This window comes from Chinchilla lanigera, unplaced genomic scaffold, assembly GCF_000276665.1.
Source record: "Chinchilla lanigera isolate Chin_1 unplaced genomic scaffold, ChiLan1.0 scaffold00032, whole genome shotgun sequence".
NCBI lineage: Eukaryota > Metazoa > Chordata > Mammalia > Rodentia > Chinchillidae > Chinchilla > Chinchilla lanigera.
The window spans coordinates 6,700,371-6,723,633 of NW_004955433.1; the positions used below are offsets into that span (position 1 = coordinate 6,700,371).

Consider the following 23,263-nt stretch of genomic DNA (forward strand, 5'->3'; position numbering starts at 1 on the left):
AAGGTGCCCTTCATGTCCCTGGGTGACAGGGAGGAGCAGAGGTTCCCACTTATCAGCTAGAGCAGAGCCGTGACAGTGTTGGTGAGTGAGGAAGGAGGCTGTGCCTCCCGCAGAAGGATGGGGAGACCTGGTCCAGGCCTTTTTAGTACAGTAATCCTGAGCCACATCAAATGCTCATCATAAACCATGAGGTCCTCTTGAAAACCCCCACTAAGCAACATTAAGTATCTGGATGAGAACACCAATGAATGCATAATCATTTATTGTAAATCACTCATAATTTACACATTATTAATGACAAAATTAACACTATTAAACACCTGCTGGATGAAGAAACTTCATTATGACAATTTCTAATTACTGTCGTTTCTTTTCCTAAAGTGTAAATTTTAAATACTACATCTTTCTGGAAAATATCTATCTTCAAAGTACTCTGACACCAACACTCTAAAGCCTTTCTTTTGCCCTAACACCTAACACAAAGGTCACGCAGTCCCATTAATTCAATATGAGCTTTACGTGGCAACTGAACACACAGAAATTGTTTTAATCCAGATGCTACATAATAATCACTTTCTATTTTGCCACAAAATCAATGATGGCTACATGCATTACTAGACAGAGCTCTAGATAGCTGTCGGTTATTAAGATCGGCTAGCCTAGTGTGGAAAATTAATACACTTATTAAGTAGAAGCAGCTACATGCATCGATGGCTGTGATCAATTAGAATACAAATTAAGTGTCTAAACATTTGAATGTGAGCTTAATTTAAGTTTAATTTGATGGCTAGCATGTCTGAGTTATACACCTTTGAAACAACAATAGCAAAGAGAACAAAATCGAACACGTAAACAGGTATTGATTTATGGGGTGGGCTGACTGTATGGTTCAGGACATAAAAATAGCCAGGTAGGGAAAGACAGCAGAACACTGGGAAGTTGCAAACAGGGTAAAAAGTGAAATACAAGAGCTGTGTGGAGCGAAATACAAAAGCTGTTTCCTGTATCCTCAGTTTTTAAGGTTGTCAGTTCTCTCACTTAAACAAACAGCAAACCAGACAGACGCAGTAATTACAAACCAGGAACATTTTCCAGTTACTCTGCAGTCCCTCTGCTTTTGTCTTCTATCCTGTCTCTCTGTTCCTTTATGTACATTTAAAAGCAACTCTGGATTAATTGGTAGAAAATAAAACAAATGCTTCCTGGGTCCCACTGAAGAATTTAACATTCATCCTGCCAGGGTTAGCATCATGTACAAGCACATAACAATGTATGTTTGACATACTGTCACTACAGTGGTAAAATCACATGTCCAGGTTTTAATGTTACATCATAGTATTAATATTGACTTAAAATTAGTTTTTTCATTGACAGTTGTAGTTGACATTATTTTGAGACAAATACAAAATTTTCCAACCACATACATTCCTTTCTCCTCTTCCCCGCTTCTACCCTCCCCTATGGTTCCATGGATGAGAGAACGACAGTGACAAAAGCCACAGGCCAGGATGTCATTATGCACTATGGTGGTCGCAGTCCCAGCTTCAGGCACTGCCGTCCCCAGTCTTGGCCTTCCGGGCCTCGATCATGGGCTTGGTGGCCCGTTTCCGGTCAGTGGCCAGCCCCAGCAAGCACATGAAATCAATGAACCACGTGGTCGGGTTGAAATTCAAGCCGAGTTCACTGGCAGAGTAGTCGAAGGGAAAGGTGTGATGGTAATTGTGGAAGCCTTCACCTGCAACACAAAGCGGCACTGAAACAATCCCATCACCACCCCCTGGGGCACACTGTTTTATCACCTGTTTTTTTGAGGGTCAAAGACTGTGAGGAGCAAGAGACTTGGTTCCAGCCCTCACAAGCAATTCCTCCGTTGGCTAACAAATTAAGTATGAACAGAAAAACAGCAGGGTCCCTGGATTAACTCTCCCACAGGAACTGCAGGCTACATGATACCCACTGGAGTTCTACATGCCATGTGGCTGGTAAGAGATCATCACTGTGATGTATGTTCATGGAAGGAAACTAGTCTCTGCAGACTGGAGTGACAACAGGAAGACTTCGTGGGGGAGTGTGGGAGGGGGAGATGAGAGTTATTCAGGCAGGTAAGTATGAGGTATGATCAAAACATTCAGTGAATGTTTCAATTTTTAAAATTACAGAGAGGCACACTGCCATTAATCTCCTCCAAAATACCTCCCCTCACATCAAACACACTTATTCCATCACTCTTGGCACTTTCTGACGCAGTTCTAGAGGACCTCTTTCATGTCTTTATGAAGCGTAATCAGATACACAGTGAGTGCCGCTGCTGAGTGTCATCCAGCACAAAGGTGGGCTCATAAATAGTCTGTCCTCTTCCATCTTCTTCACCAGATCTGGCACCATGTGACCCCTGGCTCTTCCCAAAAGTCAAAATGAAAGGTAAACATTTTGAATCAATTCGGGACACTGAGACAGCCGCCACAGTGCAACTGAAGACACGAAAAAAAACTTCCAGAACTGCTTCCGAAAGAATGAGGGGATGAGGTGTTTGAAGCAAAAGATCACGTGGGAAAGGGAGGGTTCCTGGTGCCTTTTACTGTAGTATAATTACAAATAAAATACAAATAATCATTCACTATTTTTATCACACCGTGTATTCTTATGAAGTAGGCATTGCTATTTTCCATTTAGCAGATAAAAAACTAAATCAAGGCAATCATAAGACTTACCCAAGAGCCAGGATTCTGGAGCCAAAACTCAAGTTCACAGCATTCCACGCCCTCTCTTTACTGATCCATAAGCCATTCAGAAGTCAGTAAAGTCAGGGCTGCCCTTCTCCCCCTTGGTTCCAATGCTGTACTCACCAATGGCACCCAGAGCCACGAGCGGGTTCTGCCGAGGGCTGATGTGCTTGTCATAGGGCCGGTTTCCGTACATGTGGGCAACACTGTTGACCAGCCAGGTGCCATGGAGGGCAATGGCGTAACGGAGGATGGCGGCCAAGAAGTAGGAATTCCACAGGCTCTCTCCCCAGATGTACCAGGGCACCAGCGTGGGGACCACAAAACACATGAGCAGCACGGAGATCTTGTAGTACCTGTGAGGCAGGACATTTGTCATCACTGCCACATGATGACAGAGGCGGGGACTTTCCGAGCAAGCGAGGGGAAGAGGAGAGACGGCCAAGCAGGGATTTGGGCCACTCAACCCCTTTGCCCCTCTCTGTGTAAGGAGAACTGCATTTGTGTTCCTCCGTGCAGACAGATGCCCACACACACCTCCAAAGACCAGGCAGGACCACACGTCTGAGAAATGGGACAGGCAGACAGCTGTAGGAAGTGGTCAGCCCTGCAGCACAGGTAAGAGGAATTTCCACGTAAAATAAACACGGTGCTGCCAAACCTGTGTGTCTTAGAGATTCATTTGTCCTACAAGCCATCGGTTTGAGATAGGTCCTGCAGAGCACTTTCATCAGCCAGTCAACTTCAGTCAGGTTTTCTCCTTTTAAAAAGTTTTAACTTTTATTGGTACAGGTTTTCAGTACATCCCTTGTGAGGAGGTGGTGTATGTTCACAACACACCTTAATTCTTTTCTTCCCCTTCCCTTCTCTTACTTCTCCCTCTCTCTCTTGGCCTCCTTCCCTTTGCAAGAGATCTCTCTCCCCATTTCCTAGTCTATCTTTTATTTTACTTTTCATTGCTCTACTCACTGAGCTTGCTCAAAAGACAAACAACTTCCACTCTCAGAAAAATGTGTGCCCATCAGAGATTACATTCCAAACCAGCATAAAAAATACACAGTGAGTATAGACACAGGTGTGGCCACATAAAAAGTAATGATCAAAAAGCAAACCGTTGCTAGGTAGATTTCTGGCCATAGAGCTGGCAAACACTTACTGAGAACCTAGCACACGGCAGGGCTATTAGGAGACCTTACCTGTGCTGATTCATTTAAAACTTTCCCAGGAAGTGGTCAACATCATTCCCACTTTTGAGGTGAAAAAGAGAAGGGTTATGCAGCTGACTTGAAGGCACAAGACTAACAAGGGGTCAGGGCCAAAATTCAAATTCAGTAGCATTCCACCATGCTGCCCTGCCTTACACATGAAACCACACACCTCAGTGTGCTTTGTAGCTCGTTAGCTGTACAGAAGTGTTGGTTCCTATAATCACTATTTTGGGGCAACGTATTGTTTTTATTGGGCAACATACTAATCCATCAGGCACTGGGATAGAGGAGGGCTGTGTTTTAGTGGGTAGTAGGCACCTAGGAAGTCGGAGGAGGGGCTGGCTGGTAGTCTTGGTGTGGGTTTCCCAGGGCCATGTGCAGAGCCTTGGGGGGCACCATGACACCCTCCTGGAAGGTGGAGCAGAAAGCTACAATGGGCAGAGGGATTCGCTCACCCACAGTGGGCTTCCGAGGTTCCAGGAGGGTCTTCTGGGCTGGATGCCATAAGAGTTGCCCTCACATGAAAGGTGTCGCCATGTCATTCAGCCATAGGCCCCAAGTGCCCTGGGCTGGGGACTGTGGGCAAGACTTATGTCCAGAAAGGGCCACAGCTGGGGCTGCAGCACAGCTGCAAAGGGGGCGCATGGGCAGGGGAGCATCCAGCCATGTAGCAGTCCTGGGCCTGGGGACGGGGTGAGTTCGGGAGAGGGTAGAGCTCTGAGGAAGGGGGACAGGGTGCCCAGAGCAGGGGCTGCTGCAAGCAGCTTAATGTGGCCAGCAGGAGGCACAGTGCCACTCCAGGCTTCCCTCCCCTCCTTCCACTCTCTGCTTCCAACTGGGCCCTTCCATGCAGCCTCTCCCAAGCCATGGTTCTGACCTTACATGGCTCCTGAGAAGGTGACAGAAAGCACTTGCACCAAAAGCCGGCTCTGTGCGTGCCAGAGGGTTCAGTGTGGCATCCTCTTCCTGGCCAATCCTCCAGCCAACTCAGGGCAGGTTGCTCCGGCCATCAAGGCCCTGAGGTGGGCAGTGCCATGGTGTCCAGGGAGGGCCAAGGCCACACTCCAACGGCCCACCCTGCCTGAGCCTGGCGATAGCCTTCTCCGCATGAGCACAGCCCAGGACTTGGCTTCCACTCTGGGCCTGTACCGCCTCCTCCCTCGGGACAGTCTGGGAGCCACTTGATAGCCTTGGCACCACTCCGCCAAGGGGACTGGGCTGCTGAGGAGGACGGGCACCTGCAACGTGGCTTCCAGTGTGACAGAGGAAGTCTGGGCTCTACTGGGCAGCACGGCCACTTGCCAGCCAAACTCCCTCTTCCTCAAAACAGACGTTTTTGTTTTTCTTTCTTTGAGACAGAGTCTCACTGTGTACTCCAGGCTGGTCTTGAACTCACTGTGTAGCCCAGGCTTATAATCCTTCTGCCTCAACCTCCCGAGTGCTGGGATTACAGACATGTACTACCACAGTCTGCAAAAAGGACAGTCTTAAAAAATAGAAAAGGAGAAAAGATCACTGTCCTAACTCCAACTAAATGGCAGGAGGTCAAATTATATTGCAGCTGTCAAGTTGCTCCTCTGATACTTTACAAGGATTCCTGCTGCATGGGCAGTTGAGCAGACAAATGCCTCGGCCATTGGCCTCCATCTAATACGGTCGCCAGCCCACCAGTCTCCCACCCGGTGCCCCGTGTCTTTCGTGCTTACCGACTCAAATCCCAACTCCTTTACCAAGGGGCCACAGAAAACCTCCACTGAGCCCTACAGCACCAAGTCCTTCCTCGTGGATAACACTTCCTTTCTACAACTGGGGGAGGAGGGGGCTGGAGCGGGGCTGTTCCTCTGGCCCTGTCTCTTTGCCAAATGGGCTTTTTATGTTGTAAGCATCACAGAACATCCAACTCCCCAACTTGGCCACTTGCTGGCTAAATGACCTTGAGTGGATTATTTAATTGTGCTGAGTCTCAGATTTCTCCTCTGGAAAATGCTGTACTAACAAATTCATTAAGTGCCTACCGCGTGCCAGGCCATGCCCTAGCACTGAGATACAAAATTAACCAAACAAACAAAAATCACCATCCTTGCAGAACTGGGGTGCTGTGGCAGAGACCTTCGTAACTGATCTGCACTGATAGGAAGACAGACAATAAGTGATAGGGTAAGACAAAATATAGGGTAGGCTAGTGGTAAAAACATAGAAGAAATGCAAAGCAAGGAAGGGGAATGACCTACCACAGGCAGGTACTGACCCTGAAGGTGCGAATCTAGGGAAGCCTCCTGACACTGTGGTTTTTTGGTAAGCACTTGGAGGAAATGAGAAGTTAGCCATGTGGCCAAGTGAGGCAGAGGAAACCACAGCACAAAGGCCCCAAAGACATTCAGGGAAGAGAGGTGAGCTGGCTGGAAGGGGACAGGAGGATAGGAATCAGGGGGACCGAGTGGAGGGTCTTCTTGGAAGCCATTGCTGAGATGCAGGTACGAGAGGATGTGGCTTAGACCAGGAGAGTCGTGGGGTCGGGTGAGAATGGTCAAATCTTGAATGTGTCTCCCAAGGAGAGTGACTGCACTGGCTCACAGGCTCAGTGCTGGGGAAGGTGAGCACTCATTGATGACATCAGGGATGGAGATGCCACGAGCCAATAAGAGGCAGGACAGCCGAGTGGCAGGTGTAAGGGCGTGCAGCCGTGGACACCAGCAGCAGGAGGTGCCCTGTACACTCAAATGCAGAGCCAAGTAAGAGACATCGGTATGCAGGTCTGGTGTTTGCAGGTGCCTGGAAGGGGAGGTGACAGGAATAGAGATTTGGAGCTCATCAGCATATTAATGTGTGCCACTCGCATACATTTTCTCATTTGAATTCTACAACAGCCTCACAGAGTAGATTTTATTACCTCTCTTTCCCAGGAGCGTTGCTGGGGTCCAGAGAACCATCAGCCACACTGGGACAGAGCCATCCTGGAGTCACGCTCAGTTCTTACATCCCGGCTATCTGCCGCTCATCCAGCCAGTCAAGAACAGGTCACGGAGGTAAATGTACCCGGGGATTTGCCTCATACGCAGTGTGCATTTGTGTGAAAATGTTGTTATTTCAAGATAGAAGTAGACACTATGTATACTCTAGCTAGGCTGGAACTTTTTTCTGGTCCATGACTGATATGGAGAAATTGGAACCCTCTGCATTGCTGGAGGGAATATAAAATGGTATAAGCAGAACAGAAAATGATGGTAGAAATATCAAATTATCTTATGACCCAGCAGTTCCACTCTATGCATACATCCTAAAGAATGGAGACCAGGGCCTTGAGTACATATCTATACTCCTAAGTTTATAGCAGCATTAGTCACAATAGCCAAGTGGTGGAAATGAGCCATGTCCATCAATAGGTGAAAGATAAGCAAAATGTTGTTTTACATATTACTATTCAACCATTAAAAGAAATGAAATTTTGATATATGCAGTGTGATCAAAATATAAGGTGAATGTTAAAAAATGTTATTGTAGTGAAAGACACACTGTCTTTTAAGCCCCCTCAAAATACTTCTCCTTGCTTTAAACACACCTATCCCATCACTTTCTGAAGCAGTTCTGGTAGTCCTCTTTCGTGAGTGTCTTCAGATGCACAGTCGTGGCTCCCTCGATGTCCGGAATCAATTGAAAGTATTTACTTTTACCGTAATATTTTTATTTGACAGGAATGATGTATGTAGAAACACCCTAAGAAATGAGTAAATGGTTTCATCCTCCATCATAGCAACACTGTGTCACACTCTGCTTCTGAAAGGGCCAGTTCTGTTCTTGCCCTCATCCACCTTATTCACCAGATCTGGCACCATGCAACTTCTGGCTGTTTCAAGTCAAAATGACAATGAAAGGTACATGATGGGGCTGGGGATTTAGCTCAGCAGCAAAGCGCCTGCCTGGCAAGTGCAAGGCTGTGAGTTCAGTTCCCGGTACCGGGAGAAAAACCAAAAAAAAAAGAAAGGTACATGTTTTGAATTGGCTCAGAATATCAAGGTGGCTATGATGGCACAACTAAAGACATTCATGAGAAAACCTCCAGACCTGCTTCAGAAAGTGGCAAGAGTGCTGGGATAAGTAAGTGTTCCAAGCAAGGGAGAGTGTTTTGAGGGAGATTAATGGCAATGTATCTTTTACTATAATAATTTTTTAAACTTAAAGGTTTACCTTATTTTTTATCATACCTCACATACTACAACATGGATAGATTTTGAAAACATTATGATGAGTGAAATAAAACAGACACAGAAGGACAATCACTATATGATTCCACATATAGAATGCAACTACAGTAGATAATTCAGAGACAAAAATGAAGATGAAAGTCAGCACTGCTGGAAGGAGGGGGTAGAGGAGAAGTTGCTGTTTAATGAATACAAGGGGTTTCTTATGGAATGATGAAAAATTTTGCAAACCATACCAATGGCTATATAACACCATGAATACACTTGATGGCAGAAAATTATTCTCTTACAAATGGTTAAAATGGAAAATATTATGCTGTATAAATTTTACCACAGTAAAAAAGTATGAGGCATCATTTTCCTCAATACTAAAAAGAGCAAGGGGGCAGAGCTGGTGCTATGGTTTATCTCTGTGTGTCCCCTCCAAAGCCTCATGTGACCATGGGGCAGGCTATTAGAGTTGAATGATTGTGGGTGTGAGAGCTACACCCGCCCTGGGGTGGATAGTTTGCATATGTAAGGGAGAGGAAAAGAGTGCTTGAGGACATTCCTCCCCCATTCCGCTGGTGTGTGTTTGTTGCTTAGCTGTGTGCTGCCGCCCTGAGATGCAGCCCTCTGCCACGTGCCACTCTGCCTTATAATCTGCCAAGTACCGATTGAAACCTCCACAAACTGTAAGCGAAATAAACCTTTCCTTCCTTAATTTTGGGCATCAGATATTTTGTCCCAGCAACGACAGAAAAGTAACCAAGACAGCTGGATTCTCTTTTCTCACAAGGAGAGCCTGTCCTGCTTGAGCCACCCATGGCTAGGATGGGGAGAAGACTGAGAAACAAAGTTAATCCCTTAGGTCACAGCACAGAAGATGCAAAGGTCCCTGAAAATGCTTTGGAGCCAGGCACTAACCAGTCCCGGTGCTACTTATCCCTGACGTCTTCCCTTTGGATGCAGAGAATTTCTGATTGTTCACACCAGCTGCGTCAAGATCTTCTGAGGAGTAGCAGGAAGCACGGTAGGACACCAGCGGACACGCGGTTTGACCCCAGATCTCATCTTAGGATGGAAGGACGGAACCTCCCAGCTCCTGACAGTGCTGCCTTAGGCAGAAAAGGGCCATTTCCCCTGGCCCTAATGGGGACACACAGTCACTGTGCCTCATGCCTCAAGACTGACTGAGGCCTGTCCAAGCCCAGCCTTTTCCCCGCCCTATTCCCTCTCCTATCCCTTCTTCTACAGCTGTTCATCTCAGTGACCCTCCCCTGGAAGCCTCATGCAATGTGACAGCTTCTGGGGGACCATACCGTGACATAGACACACTGGAGCACTGGCTGGGTACAACGGAAAGCCAGATTCTCAGGGTCTAGCAGAGCCCAGAGCCCGAGCAGAAGGTGCTTCTAAATATCTGTAGCATTACTGAATGGATGATACTTTAGTTAATAAATGATGAATTCTCAGCTTCTCTGGAAAATTTAAAAAAAAAACAAAACACTTCTTAAGGCAGAGAAAAATGCCAAGATTTCAAAAAAAGTACAATATATGTACAGCCCGATTTGGGGGCCTTCGTAAGACTCTTACTTCTGGGATTGGTGACAGTGTAAGACTGTGCATAGAGTCGCCCACCTGATTAAATTCATCCTTAGTCCTTGGGAGCCAGCCCCCTGGATTTCACTGTGAGGATTCCTATCCCTTGTCTAAATAAGTGATATCTAACCATGGGCTTCTAAGTCATTCTCCAAGCTGCCAACCACGGGAAAATGTTGACAACATGTGGGATTAGCAGCCACTCTGACAGGTTGGGTCTTGGTTTGGAACGTGAGCGTGGTTCCTCCCTGAGAACACGCAGACCCAGAGCAGAAGACTTCTATAATAGTCAAGGAAGAAGAAAGGGGTAAGGACTAGAGAGAAGGGGAGGGTGAGCAGATATGGATCCAAAAGAGACCCGCAGAGCGTGTTTGAAACCAGAGACTCACATGTGTTAGCCAGAAACACACAGCAAGAGCACTGGACTAACTCTGGGTGATTGTTGTGCAGTTTTCCATAGTTTCTAAGTGGCAGCTTCTAAGGCCAGGTCTGCAATCGATATGGACCTTGGACTCCGCCACTGCACACCCTTCATCACTCCAACACCACAGCTGGAAAGACACAAAGCCACCGCACCCAGCAATGCCCCAGTCCAAGAAAGCTCTAGCTATCTTAAATGCTAACCTTCCCCACCTCCCTGAGGAACACCCTCATTCCCATAAACTGATCGCAATGAAGAAAATGGAAAAATTAACTTGCTTTTATGTAGAAGAAAAATGTTGAACTTTCTTCCTTCTTTCCTCCTTTTTTCTTTCTTTTCCCTTCCTCCCTCCTTCCCTTCCTTCTGTCTCCCAAATCCAGGTATGAAAAACCCCTGAAAACATTCGTTTTCCTTTGACTGCAGCAGCAATTGCTGTGCTCGTTCCGCAAGCACTTCCCCCTATCTGGCTCCCCCAGGGCCCAGCCATCCTGAGCTGGTGATGTGTAAGATCTTCAGTGAAATCTGTCAGAGCCAGAGGGAGAGGAAAGCCTGCTGACTTCCAGGGGGGGCAGCTGGAGGGGATGCGAAAAGCGAACACCTCGGAGGGAGAGAAGGAAACGACAGGCCCTCTGATGTGTGGTGGTGATGAGCGATGAGCTGTCACTGGCATCTTGATGAAACATGCTTGCTTTTGTGATTCCCCTCCCTCCGATGTCTGCATCTTGTAGGGTATCGGGAAGAATAATGTGAATGCTTACTAAACATTTATTCAGCGGACAAGTGTCATAGCCTGGCAGTCTGTAACTGGATGGCGCATTCTCCTCCCATCCACTGTCCCCGTATCACCCATGCGGGGTGGAATATGCAGTGTGCCTGGATGCAGAGCAGAAGACAGAAGCCCGTTTATGGGAAGCTCTTCTTCAGGTTGAAAATGGGCTTTGTCTCCCCTCGTGCAGTGTGTGTAAGTGAAAGCATTCGTGTCGGCTGTGTTTGAAGTCTTCTCTGAAAGCTGCAGCCAGACAACTCTGGACACGGCTCTGACCTCAATTACATCACCTCTGTGCTCCTCTCTGACCAGCTTTCCTGCCGGAGAAAACCTTTTAGCTGGGCCATCTGGATGTGTAAGCTTCCGGGAGCAGCTTCTCTCCTGGGGAGGAAGCAAAGGCAGCAAACCACTGCGCACAAAGCACCCGCTTCACCTTCGAAACGTGCAACTCGAGGGGAAGTGGCATCACTTTACACTCTCTTCCTTCGGCTTTATCTGCAGTAGGCGCCCAGGAACCAGGCAAACTGTTGAACTGCACCGGGAGGAATCGAAAATGAGCATCCATTTGTCTTTGGCAAAAGTAGGTCAGCTCCTCCTTCCGCTGTTCAAGCCTGGAGTTTCTCTGGTCCTCAGTAGAAACCTAAGTTGATTCGACCCGGGGTCATCTGGGTCAGAGTTGGTCTCTTTTTCTCTGTCTCTGTCTGTCTGTTTCTCTCTCTCTCTTTCCCACTGTCCTCCCTCCCTTCCTTACTAGTTCTCTGTTGTTCTGAATAAATCATATGAACAACAGACCAACTCCAGATGAGATGCGGTGTAGAGTGATTAAGATGGAAAATTATAATCATTTGCGGGGCTGGGGATTTAGCTCAGCGGCACAGCGCCTGCCTGGAAAGCGCAAGGTCATGAGTTTGATTCCCAGTACTGGAAAAAAACAAAACAAAACAAAACAACAACAAAAAAATCATTTGCAAGCTAATACTTTAAATAAAATGGCTGAATCTCCACTTTCTGTCCCCCTTACACGCATTCCACTTTCACCCTCACTCTCTGGGATAACCAGGTCACCGCAGGACAAAACATAACCGCTGTTCCTACACTGCAATCGAATGCAGCTCATTTGGGCATTTCCACTTTTCTGGGGGAAGGGCTTGCATCAAAGAGATCACCAATCTCCAAAGGAATGAAAACCCGATCCATTTGTAAGCTAACTAATGTTTTCTAGGGTGATGCTATTGCTGTTGAAATGTGATGTTGTTTACTGTAGGATGTGCTCTATGAGTTAAGTAAGAAAATTAAATTGAATTTTATTCAATGTCATTTCTTTTAAAAATGAGACAGTTGTTTCTAATTTTTTAGCAGTAAAAATAGTGAAAGGAATTACAGTAATACTAGATACTCACACGCACCAGAGTGCATGGGTTTTTGTGTGCACACGCATTTTCTCTCCATCACTCTCACCTTGGGCTGAAAGGACAGTCGCCAACTAAGAGTACAACCCTCCACACTCCCTCTGGGGAGTAACTTTAATTCCAAAACCCTGCCAACTCTATCATCAAGAAGCCACTCACCAGCAGCTCCGAGGGGGAAGAGCCAATGGCACCATTTGAGTCACCTTCAAGATCAATAGCCGCTGCTGCGGCTGAACTGATTAGGCATGCAAAGCACTGCTACTGAGGCTGACAAAACATGAGTGCTTCGTTCCACATGTGAAACACATGACCCTTGTGTATGACACACTCTTTCCAGAGATCACACGGCTCCACTCCTGTGTTCAAGCTACACAGTCTTTCTCAAGCTGTCCAGTCCTTCCAAAATCACCTGAAAACTGATTTCTTCCAGAACACCTGCTCTGTGAGCTTTGCTCTTAGCTGCAATTACTACATTATTCAATGTCCCTTCAGAGTAGCTAGCTGCTAGAGGACCTTAGAAAGACACTCATTTCAGATAGCTAGTTGATGGCATGCATGTTCAACCACCTAAACCGGAAAAGAAAATGGATGTGGTAGCCACCACCCATTTCCTGTTTTCTTCATCAGAGCTTATACACCGAAACTGGGCCTTCCATTCCTGATGGTGACGAAGTCTCAGGCCGGGTTCCCCTCAAGGAGGGCTGGAGCCATGTGGATTTGCTTCCGTACTGGAAAGGGAGTGCAGTCCAGGGAAGCAGTGTGGAGGCCCGGAAGGTGGCAACCCGAAGCTGGCTACTGAGTGGCATCCCCATGTGGCAGGACTATCTATCTCCCAAGAGGGCACAGGAGCAAGTGAGTGTCAGGACTTGTCTTCTAGGAGAAGTTTAGGGGACAAACGTATCTGCCAGCTCCCACTTCTTGTGGCCTCCGCCTCCATCACCACCATCCACAAACCTCTGGGTGGCAAACACGGGCGCTGAGCGGTGTCTTGGCTCAGGATCGACAAAGAAGTCCCAAGAGGTGCTTTAGGGGTGGACCTGCCGGAGGTCAGTGGGGTGCACAGAGAGCTGCTCAGCATGAAGGGACCCTAAGCCCAGGAGAGAAAGGGTAGGAGACTGCAGCAGTGGCCTCCAGGCATCTCATCCAAGGCAAGTAGCCCTTAGACTTGTCAGTGTGCTCTATTGTTACCTGACCCAGATCACTAGAGGCTGCAGGCTGGGGCGTGGCATGAGTGGAAGGTTGGAAGACCGGGGCCCAAGCACAGTGAGCTGGACGACTTGAGTAGGTGCCAGTGTTCTACAGAATGGTGTGGAGACTACAGTTCACAGCGTATGTTCATAAAATTATTCATAAAATATTTTCTGAATAACTAGGAGATGGAAGATTCCAAACACAAAACAGTGATACAGAGATAAGAATCAACTGCCTTGGTGAACGTATATAGTACACATATATTGAAATATCATACCCCACCTGTATCATACATCCTAGATTTTACTTATACAAAGGATGGAGTTTGGTGCACGGTAAGTACTCGATACATGGAAGTCAACATGATGAAAAATGTCACAGAAATAATAAAAATAACCACAGGAAGCTGTTATTGTTATTCTAAGCTTAGATATAAACTTGTACTCGGTTTATTAGAATTTCATATTTTCAAAAGCAAAAAAAGATTCTAAACGAGCACCTGAAGGAATCCCTGGAAAGAAGGTGTTTTTCATTTATATGCAAAGGAGCTTCAGCTCACAGTTATCACAATAATAGAAGAGGTGAGGACAGAAGTAGATGCTGGTGACAATTAGCAGAGAAAGACCTCAGACCTCAAGGTAATCATCCCGTCTTCCAATACAACCTGGACTCAAACTTTCAATACAGAATTTGAAAGATTTAAATTTTACTTGGCCCCTCCTCCCTATCTTTTTCTAGTAGTTTATGTAGGTAAGATGAGCAAAGCCACAAGGATCATAGAGAAAAGGAAGATGGTTGCATAGTCAACAGAGCCTGTCGCATTTTTTTAAACACTGTCCCTACTTGAGTACCGGCTCTTGAGGGTGTTTCCAGTTCCCCATCCTTCATTTTTGTTTTTCTTTCTTTCTTTCTTTTGGCACTGGGAATTGAATCCAGATCCTTCACCCTGAGCTACATCCCCAATCCTCTTCGCATTTTTTATTCTGAGCCAGGGTCTTGTTCAAGCTTGTGATCCTCCTGTCTCAGCTTCCCAGAGTGCCAGGATCACAGGTGTGCCCACCATGCCAATCTTATTTTCTGTTCCTCTTTTTCTTTAGGATTCAGAAAGCCCCTCACCACCAGGAATTCTGAGACTCTCACTACCCCATTCTCGCCCTGAGGTCTGCTCATTACCGCCACAGAGGGAGAGCTGATCTGTCATCAATTAGACCAAACATTATCACAAAATTCTAAGTTCTTGGTTGGGAAGAACTAAGCGTGTGTGTGTGTGTGTGTGTGTGTGTGTGTGTGTGTGTCTGCGTGCGCGTGTATGTGTGTGTGTTTAAACATTAAAAAAAGGGCTTTCAAATTCTGCCCAGGAGTCATATATCTATGGCTTCCCTGACTCTCTTGATAGTAACTATTTTTGTCTTCTTTAAAAGGGAGGACAGCCAAGAGGAGGTTTAGAAGAGAAAGCCAAACAGTAGCAGAGATACATACTCCCTTGGAGCCCATGAGCATGTTCTGACAAAGCTCATTATCTGATTCCTTGCATCTGGTGACACATTTGTTACTGTTTTATAGGAAAGGAGGCAGTGTAAGAAGTCGGACTGGCACAGGGAGCAGGCCAGAGCCAACTCCTGACAGGGGCACTTCAGCTGTGAGGTCCACAGTGGTTTCCTTGCTCTCTCTTTCAGTGGGAATTCATCCCTTTTCATCTTTACACTTACAGTATTTTGGACTTCGAGTTTGGCTCTTGGAACACCCTTTGCAATGAGGTGTTCTTCCCCTAGAAGGCAGTTTCCCTCTGCTCCTTTTATTCTGTAAACATTCCTGAGCCCGTATGTTAAGGTTTATATCTAGATGTCCCCCAAAACCTCATGTGGTCATAGGTGGGGCTTGTCGGAAGTGGCTGGATCTAGAGCTTGTGCTGCTGGGATCAAGGATGTGATGCTGGGATTGATTCATGGTGTGATGCTAGCGTGTGAGCACAACGTGCCCTAAGGGCGAGTAGTCTGCCTAAAGCCTGCCTATACGGGTCAGAAAGAGCTGTGCTCGTGTCTCATCTCTCATAGCATGGTGTCTTCTGCTTTGTCCACTTCCTGCCATGAACGGTTTCTCCTCTATGATGCCTGTCTGCCATGCCACCCTGCCTTGGAGCCAGCTGATTGTGGACTGAATCATCTATGAACTGTAAACCAAAATAAACTTCTCTTTTAACTTTGGGTGTTACATATTTTGTCTCAGCAACAAGAAAAAGTAACTAAGACAGCTGACTTGCTGTTAGGAGTTGGGGTCACAGGGGCCTGGCCTGGTGGGGCTTATCTCCCTCCCCAGCTCCTCCCTGCTTTCTCTGCTTTCTGTCCGCCATGCTGTGAGCAGCTCTGCTCTGCTCTGCTCCTCTGTTGTGCTGACTACAGACTGAAACATAAGCCCAAATAAACCTCCTCCCTTATGTTGTGGGTGTCGGGTATTTTGTCCCAGCGATGAGCAAAGTCACTAAGACACCACGGAAGCATTTAAGAGAAGGAGGGAGGGAGGGTGGTACACTTTTAATCCTGAGGCTGGATTACACCAAGCATCTAGACGGCATCTTCTATGGGGAACCCTCTGGCTCCTGCCAAGGTGACTTCAGGCAGCAACCTACAAGGCACTGGGCACAGGCAGGTGCCTCCCAGTGGCGTTCTGCAAGTTGTCTGGGCAATGTGGCAGTTCCTGCTGCTTACCTGGGCCCTGTGGGGAATCTAGTCACTGTCCAAGATAAAAACTCAGTGATTCCTGTTAACAGTAACAGCAAAAATTATGGACTGTCTGAAAAGCAACCAAACAAGAAACACGTAGGACCTCCACAGAGGACTTCCAACATTTACCAGCGTAGATAACAGACATCTTGACACGAGGTTGGACAGTTCTCATGCAGGAGAGCAATGAGAAAGTCCTTGTCCTGCCAGTTACTAAGGAGCCCCTGTCCATGCAGAGTTCTTCTGGGACTCCCTCCCAGCCTGCCTGCTCCATGAGAAATTCCCCTGCCCCTCATGTGCTCATCTACTGCAGTGTCACTTTCACTTAGACCTGGAGGCCTCTGGCTATTTACAAGTGTGTGCCTTTTCTTCCACTAATAATAGCTAAATCTTGGAAGTAGCCTATATGTTCACTGACAGATGAATGGATAAAGCAAATGAAGAATAAAGGTGAGGCATGTGTAGGTAAATGGATGCACCATGATACTATAATGTTAACTTAAATAAATAAGACAAACGGGCTTAAATATTATGTGATGTCTCTTTGTGAGAAATGTAAAATATAAATAAAGAGCAAAATAAAAGATAGACAATAGGAAATAGGAGATAGATATTTCCCCTTCTGGAAAGGATCCAAGAGATGGCGGGAAGGGAGGGGTGAAAAAAGAATTAAGATGTGCTATGTACATGTACCGACTCCACGTGAAGAATATAATTACATACTGAAAACATGCATGTACTAATACAAATTAAAAACATAGGTGAGGACAAAAACAATGTGTGGTTTTTCTTTCCAATTAAATGTTAAGATTCGCAAGGATTGTGTCTTTTATCACTTTTGTATCTTCCATACCCCTTGGTACAGAAATGCCCCTACTTACAAATTTTCTATTTAAGGAGGTTCGCAGGCATGAACACGACAGGGTAAAGAAAAACACCAATGCCACCTGCCTGCCAGCCACGGCTGGTAAGCAGCCTCGAACAATTACCCAGCCCCACGCCGCGAGGGAGTTAGGGCCACACCGGGTGGCTTGGTGCTCAGTCTGAGACATCTTATAAGCCTCGGTAACATCGTCCTTTGGGAAGTATAAAAGCAGTGAGTTACTCTAAAAACACTGCCAGAGAGACACACGCTTGGGATGGCAACAAGGGTAGAGGCAATTTTTCAGAATGCAAGGGCATGAGACAGTGCCAGATGCTGCAGGGTGCGCATGGCACAGCAGGAAGGATTCTTAAGCCCAAGAGTGAAGAATGATCAAAAGGAAGAAAGAGGGATTGATGACATGAAAAGGGCAGCTTTTTGGGTTTGGGGCTAAATGTTACACAATGAGTGATGGCCCGGAGCCCGAACTTCATCCAGGTGTTTCCCAGGGGACCTGAGGCAGGTGTGGCTCAAGGGCTGACCAAAGACACGGCTGCTGTTAGCCAGGGTGCTCCCAGGTCTCTGAGCTGCTGGGTACTGGACCCATCCACGTGGTGACAACACAGGGATGGCAGGCATCAGAGGCCCACACGGGGGACGGTCCGGCGGAGTGAGAGGAAGAAAAGAGCCTGGTTTTAAGGCTTTGACAGCATCACTGTGCCTTCATTTATGGAAAGACATCTGGACACTGGTAGTTTAAGCTTCTCTTAGTCACTCTGTGCTTATTTTTTAATGGGCATATGAGTAGTCTTTTAGAACCTACACTTTATCAGCGGAATTGCTCCTCCATATCACTGCCTTGTTAGCTAACACAAACATTGAACGTACACCTCCTCAATTCTTTCCTACATACCAACTGGTTTATCCACCCAGTAACTGTGTAAGGTAGATATTAGCACATCATCATTATACTTTTGTGGAGACAGAATCTCAGATGGAGTGGTAAAAGCAAGATCTTTGATTTTAAGGCTGCCCTTTAGCTCTCTATACCTGCTTCCTTGCGTTGACTGACTGACTGAAAGCAATAACAAGATGCTACTCAGATTGTAAACCTATCTACGTGGCACATAGTTAACAAGGACACCAAGAAAAACGCATGCTTTCCAGTCTACCTCTGTTATGTATGTACTGTTCTCACAAGTCTCCCTGAGTGGGTCTCCACTCTGAACTTCAGAATACCTCCAGAGACACAGAAGGGCCATGTGGCTTTGAGCAGCACTTTTTGGAGTGGTTTCAATGAGCATGTATTTGTGAGAACATAGTCTACCTGCAACAAAATGTCCTTTGTAAAACTTAACCTTGATTTAACCTCTATATCAATATTTGAATTTTACATGAAAACTAGCTAAGACTTCTTTTCAACTTTGGTAGTAAAGTAATATTTTTCTATAAAAAGAATAATTTTGTGCAAACATATGCTATTCTTGTTTTGACTTGGCTAATCAAGGCAATGGGATGCCAGGACATTTAGAATTCAAGACCGGAACTCAGATACTACCAAGTATATGGCAGAATAATTGTAAGGATCAGAGATAATGTATGTAAAGACAAAACATACACACACAGTGGCAGTTAATAAATGAAAGCTATTATTGGCCCATGAAGTGAACCCATGATTTAGGAAGATGCCTTTACTGCTATCAAAAATGAAACCAAGATAACACTTTGCAAACACTAGCTTCAGAATTTATTGATACCTGTTCATTACTATGTCCTCTACTCTAGTGAGTGCAGGAATTTCAGAAACTGTTTCCTCATTTTGCCAGGGGAGTTTCTTGCACAAAGAAATGGATGGTCAACGAGGGGAAATAAAAATGACTGCTAATGCAGTTGACTCTCTCTCTCTCTCTCTCTCTCTCTCTCTCTCTGTCTCTCTCTCTCTCACACACACACACACACACACACACATTCTCCCAAAGTTCTTGTAGAAAAAGTACCTCTTACAGAGGCAAACACAAGACAGTATGACTTGGGAATTTTTAAAAGTCAAAACAAGCTGTTGAACTTTCTGCCACACTGATTCTAACCACTATAAGAGGGAAATTTTGGGGTTGGTGCTGATCCTCAGCACTGAATCATCTCTGTCCTGCATCCAGAGTTTAGGTCAACTGTTCGGCCACAGTTGTCCAAACCTCCTGGGAAAGGCCAGACACTCTATGAAGGTAGTGAAAGATGTCTGACATTTCCCATTTACTTTTTTTTTTTTTTTTTTTTTTGGTTTTTCTCCGGTACCGGGAACCGAACTCACGACCTTGCGCTTGCCAGGCAGGCGCTTTTGCCACTGAGCTAAATCCCCAGCCCCCCATTTACTTTTAACAAGTCGGATCTAATGAAACACAGTCTACAGCTTTTTAGTTTATAGTTCTCAAGTCCTTGGGCCTGAAAGAGTAAAAATTTTAAATTTTGAGAATTATAGCTGGATGCAGGGAAAAAGATTACAAGAAACAATCTCTCAAAGATGCGAGATCCAACTCAAGGGGAAGGGATATTTACATTCACAGGGGTGTCCAGAACGTGAGGAGGCAATCCAAGCAGGTCCAAGACTCTCATCTCTGGCTGTGCAACAGGCTGAGTGGATTTTACTGTCCAACAAAGCTTGAGAGGAGAGAGCCTCACAGTGTGACAGATGAGGGACTAGAGCTGTCAGGTGAAAAGACAAAGACTTCAGGGACAGAAAGGCAAGCAGATAAGAGGAAGTGAACCAAGTCAGATCAACGGGGCAGAGATGGAGAACAGGGAGGAAGGGGGAGAAGCAGGGAGGAGGGACCCTTTCAGGCAGGGGGCAGAGGAGGGAGGACCTTCCTTCTCACATCTCCAGACCCAGACTGGGAGTGTAGAAAGAAAAACTAGTAGCCTCCAGAATTTAGTTTTTGGTTCACTGCTCAATCTCCAGAACCTTAAGCAGTGCCTGGTATATAGGGAGTGCCCAATGCACGGCTATTAAATGAATAAGTGATGCATGTAAAAAGCGGAAAGAAGCTGGATTACCTGAGAAAATGCCTCATGCTTCATGGTACCCACTATTAATCCTAAGAGTTGGCAGAAAAGATACCACAGAGCAGGGCTCTGTTTATAGACTAGCCAAGAGATGCTCAGCTGGGGGCCAAGTTGGCTTCCTGGCTACATGACCCGTCAAGGACCCCTGTGGAATCGGCAGTCATCAAGCCAAGGGTGACTGAGGAGTGAGGGGATGGTGGAAGCTCCTGATGCCACATCTTTGCCCAGATCCTAAACGCATATTTTGATATCTGACTATCTCTCCATTGAGCGTCTCTCCTTCTGAGATTATTTCTATGGAACTTCCCACAAAATACAAATAACTAACCAAGGCCTTGAACGTGCTCTGCCATTCAGAGTCACTAATACCATGACAAGAACTTTCTATTAACCTAGCAATAGGGAGGGTCATGGCAAACAGACTCAAGATGTAGATTCTCAAGGGCCCTGTGGAGAACCAGGAATAAAGGCTATGGATTTGGTCAAGGAAGATGGGGTCAGGTTGGTTGTGAACTCTCAGAGTGGGTTAAGGTCAAATAAAATATCATTGGGGTTTTTTGGCAGTATTGGGGATTGAACCCAGGGGATTCACCCTGAGATATATCCCCAGCCCTCTTTATATTTTTTATTGTGAGACAGGGTGTCAGTAAATTACTCAGTTGCCCAAGCCAGCCTTAAACTTGCAATCCTCCTGACTTAGTCTCCCTGAGTACCTGGCGTATTTTTCTTACTCTTAATTGATCTAGTAACAGATAAAAATTTGTGCAAAGTAATAACAAAATTTACCTGGTTGTGTATTCTTGTGTGTGTGCATGTGTGTGCATGTGTGTGGAGAGAGAGAGAGAGAGAGAGAGAGAGACTTATCTACGCTTATATGTAAGTGGAATGAATGACAGCACTAACACAGGAGAAAAAAATGAAATCATAACATGCTCATTTAAAGACACAAAAGGTAGAAAAAGAGAGGAAGGAAAAAAATAGATAAAAAGAACAAGGGCAACAAATACAAAACAGTAACAAATATGACAGGCATTTAGCTATATCAATAAAAACTTGGAGCCACAAGGGCTTGCTTGGCAAGTGCAAGGTCCTGAGTTTGATCCCTGGTACCACAAAACAAAACAAAACAAAAAAAAACTTGGAGCATCAATGATCTAAATGCACCAATTAAAAGAGAAATAGGGCGTATAAAAACAGGACTTAATCACATGCTGTTTAAAGAAAGTCACTTGCAATAAAAAAACATAGATTAAAAGTAAATGGATGGAGAAAGATATAGTAACACAAATAAAGATCGTGGGAAGAGCTATATTAATCTTAGGCAGCAGCAGACTTCAAAGCAAAAAAAGTTGCTAGGGATAGGGACAGGCATTACATAGTGATGTCCATGCTCAATTCTAAGAAAGAAATAATAATTAATGTGTATGCACCCAACAACAGACTGTCAAAATGTAAGGCTAGAACTGAAAGGAGTCATAGAGGAATCCACTACTATAGTTGAAAACTTCTACCAACTTCTATCAGAAATACATAGATCCAGCAGTTAGAAAACCAGTAAGGATGGAATGGAACTCAGCAGTACCAGCAATCAACTGAACACAGCTGATAGCAATTGACATCTACCAATAATTTTGCCCAACGAGTGTGGAAGACACACTCTTCTCTTGCTCACACAGAACACTCACCCAGATTGACCTCAAGTGTTCATGTTCTGGATCATAAAATACCTCAGAAAATGTCAAAGAATGGAAATCATATAGTGACTGCTCCTAGACCACAACAGAATTAAACCAGAAGTCAACAACAGAAAGACAACCGGGAAATCCCAAAATACATGGAAATTAGACAACACACTTCTAAATATTACATTATTTAAAGAAGAAATCTCAAGAGAAATTATACACTTGGATTAAATGAAAATGAGAATATACCTTAACAAAATATGTGCAATGTTATGGAAGCCGTGCTTAAAGTGGGAAATCTGTAGCATGAATGATTATATTAGAAAAAATAAAATCTTATTGGTTGACCATAGTTTTGTCCCACCTCATGCCCACCTTGTATCCACCTCACCTCATGGTTTTGCTCTATAAAATCCCTAGAAAAGGCAGGATCTTCAGCAACCCACCAAGACCCCTTCTGTCTCTCTCTCAGATAAAAGCTCTCTTTTCCCACTAAATATATTCTACTCTTAAAAAAAAAAAAAAGAAAACTCTAAAACTAATTACCTAAGATTCTACTTGGGCAAACTAAAAAAAGAAAAGCAAATTAAATTCAAAGTAAGACTTACATCTAAAACATACAAAGCACTGAAAAAAATCAGGCTTTCCAAATTCAAAGACCCAATCCAAAAATGGCATCTGAGATGAATACACACTTCTCAGATGAAGAAATACAAATGGCAACTAAATACATGAAAAAATGTTCAACACCACTGGTCATTGGAGAGGTCCTAATTAAAACAACACTGAAATTTCATCTCACCCGAAAAAAAATGGCTATCATCAAGAAATCAACCAATAACAAATTCTGGAGGGGCTGTGGGGAAAAAGGAACCCTTCTCCACTGTTGGTAGGAATGCAGACTGATGCAACCACTGTGGAAACCAGTGTGGAGATTCCTTTAAAAACTAGGATTAGGGGCCGGTGATATAGCTTAGCAGCACAGCACCTGCCTGGCAAGTGCAAGATCATGAATTCAATTTCTAGTATAAAAACAAAACAAACAAATAAACAAAAAAAAAAAAAAAAAAAACTAGGATTAGAGGTTCCATTCAACCCAGCTATTTCCCTTTGAGTATCTTCCCAGAAGAATTAAAAACATCTTACTACAGTGATATATGTGCGTGTATGTTTATAGCAGTACCATTTGTAATATCTAAATCTTGGAAACAACGCAAATGCACATCAACCGAGGAATGGATAAAAGAAATATGGTATTTTATATAATGGAGTATGACTCAGCCATAAAGAAGGATAAACTCGAGACTTTTATAGGTAAATGGATGCAACTTGAGACCATACTTACAAGTGAAATAAATCAGAACCATGTGTAAATATCATAGTCTCCCTAGTGCGAGAAGCTGAATGAGTAAATAAGACCCAAAATGTACAATAGATATTG

The 23,263-nt window shown here is 45.0% G+C and overlaps 1 protein-coding gene across 1 annotated transcript in view; it reads right to left on the reverse strand.

The window, feature by feature from the left end:
• Positions 1–245: 245 nt before the first annotated feature.
• The window catches only part of Scd5 (stearoyl-CoA desaturase 5), a 119,167-nt gene continuing 96,149 nt past the window's right edge, over positions 246–23,263 (reverse strand). The window contains exons 5-6 of the mRNA XM_005388247.2: positions 2,847–3,079; positions 246–1,735 (exon numbers count right to left, since the gene is read on the reverse strand). Of these exons, the coding sequence (XP_005388304.2) occupies positions 1,545–1,735; positions 2,847–3,079 (424 nt within the window). The 3' untranslated portion in view covers positions 246–1,544. The remainder of the gene's footprint in view (positions 1,736–2,846; positions 3,080–23,263) is intronic.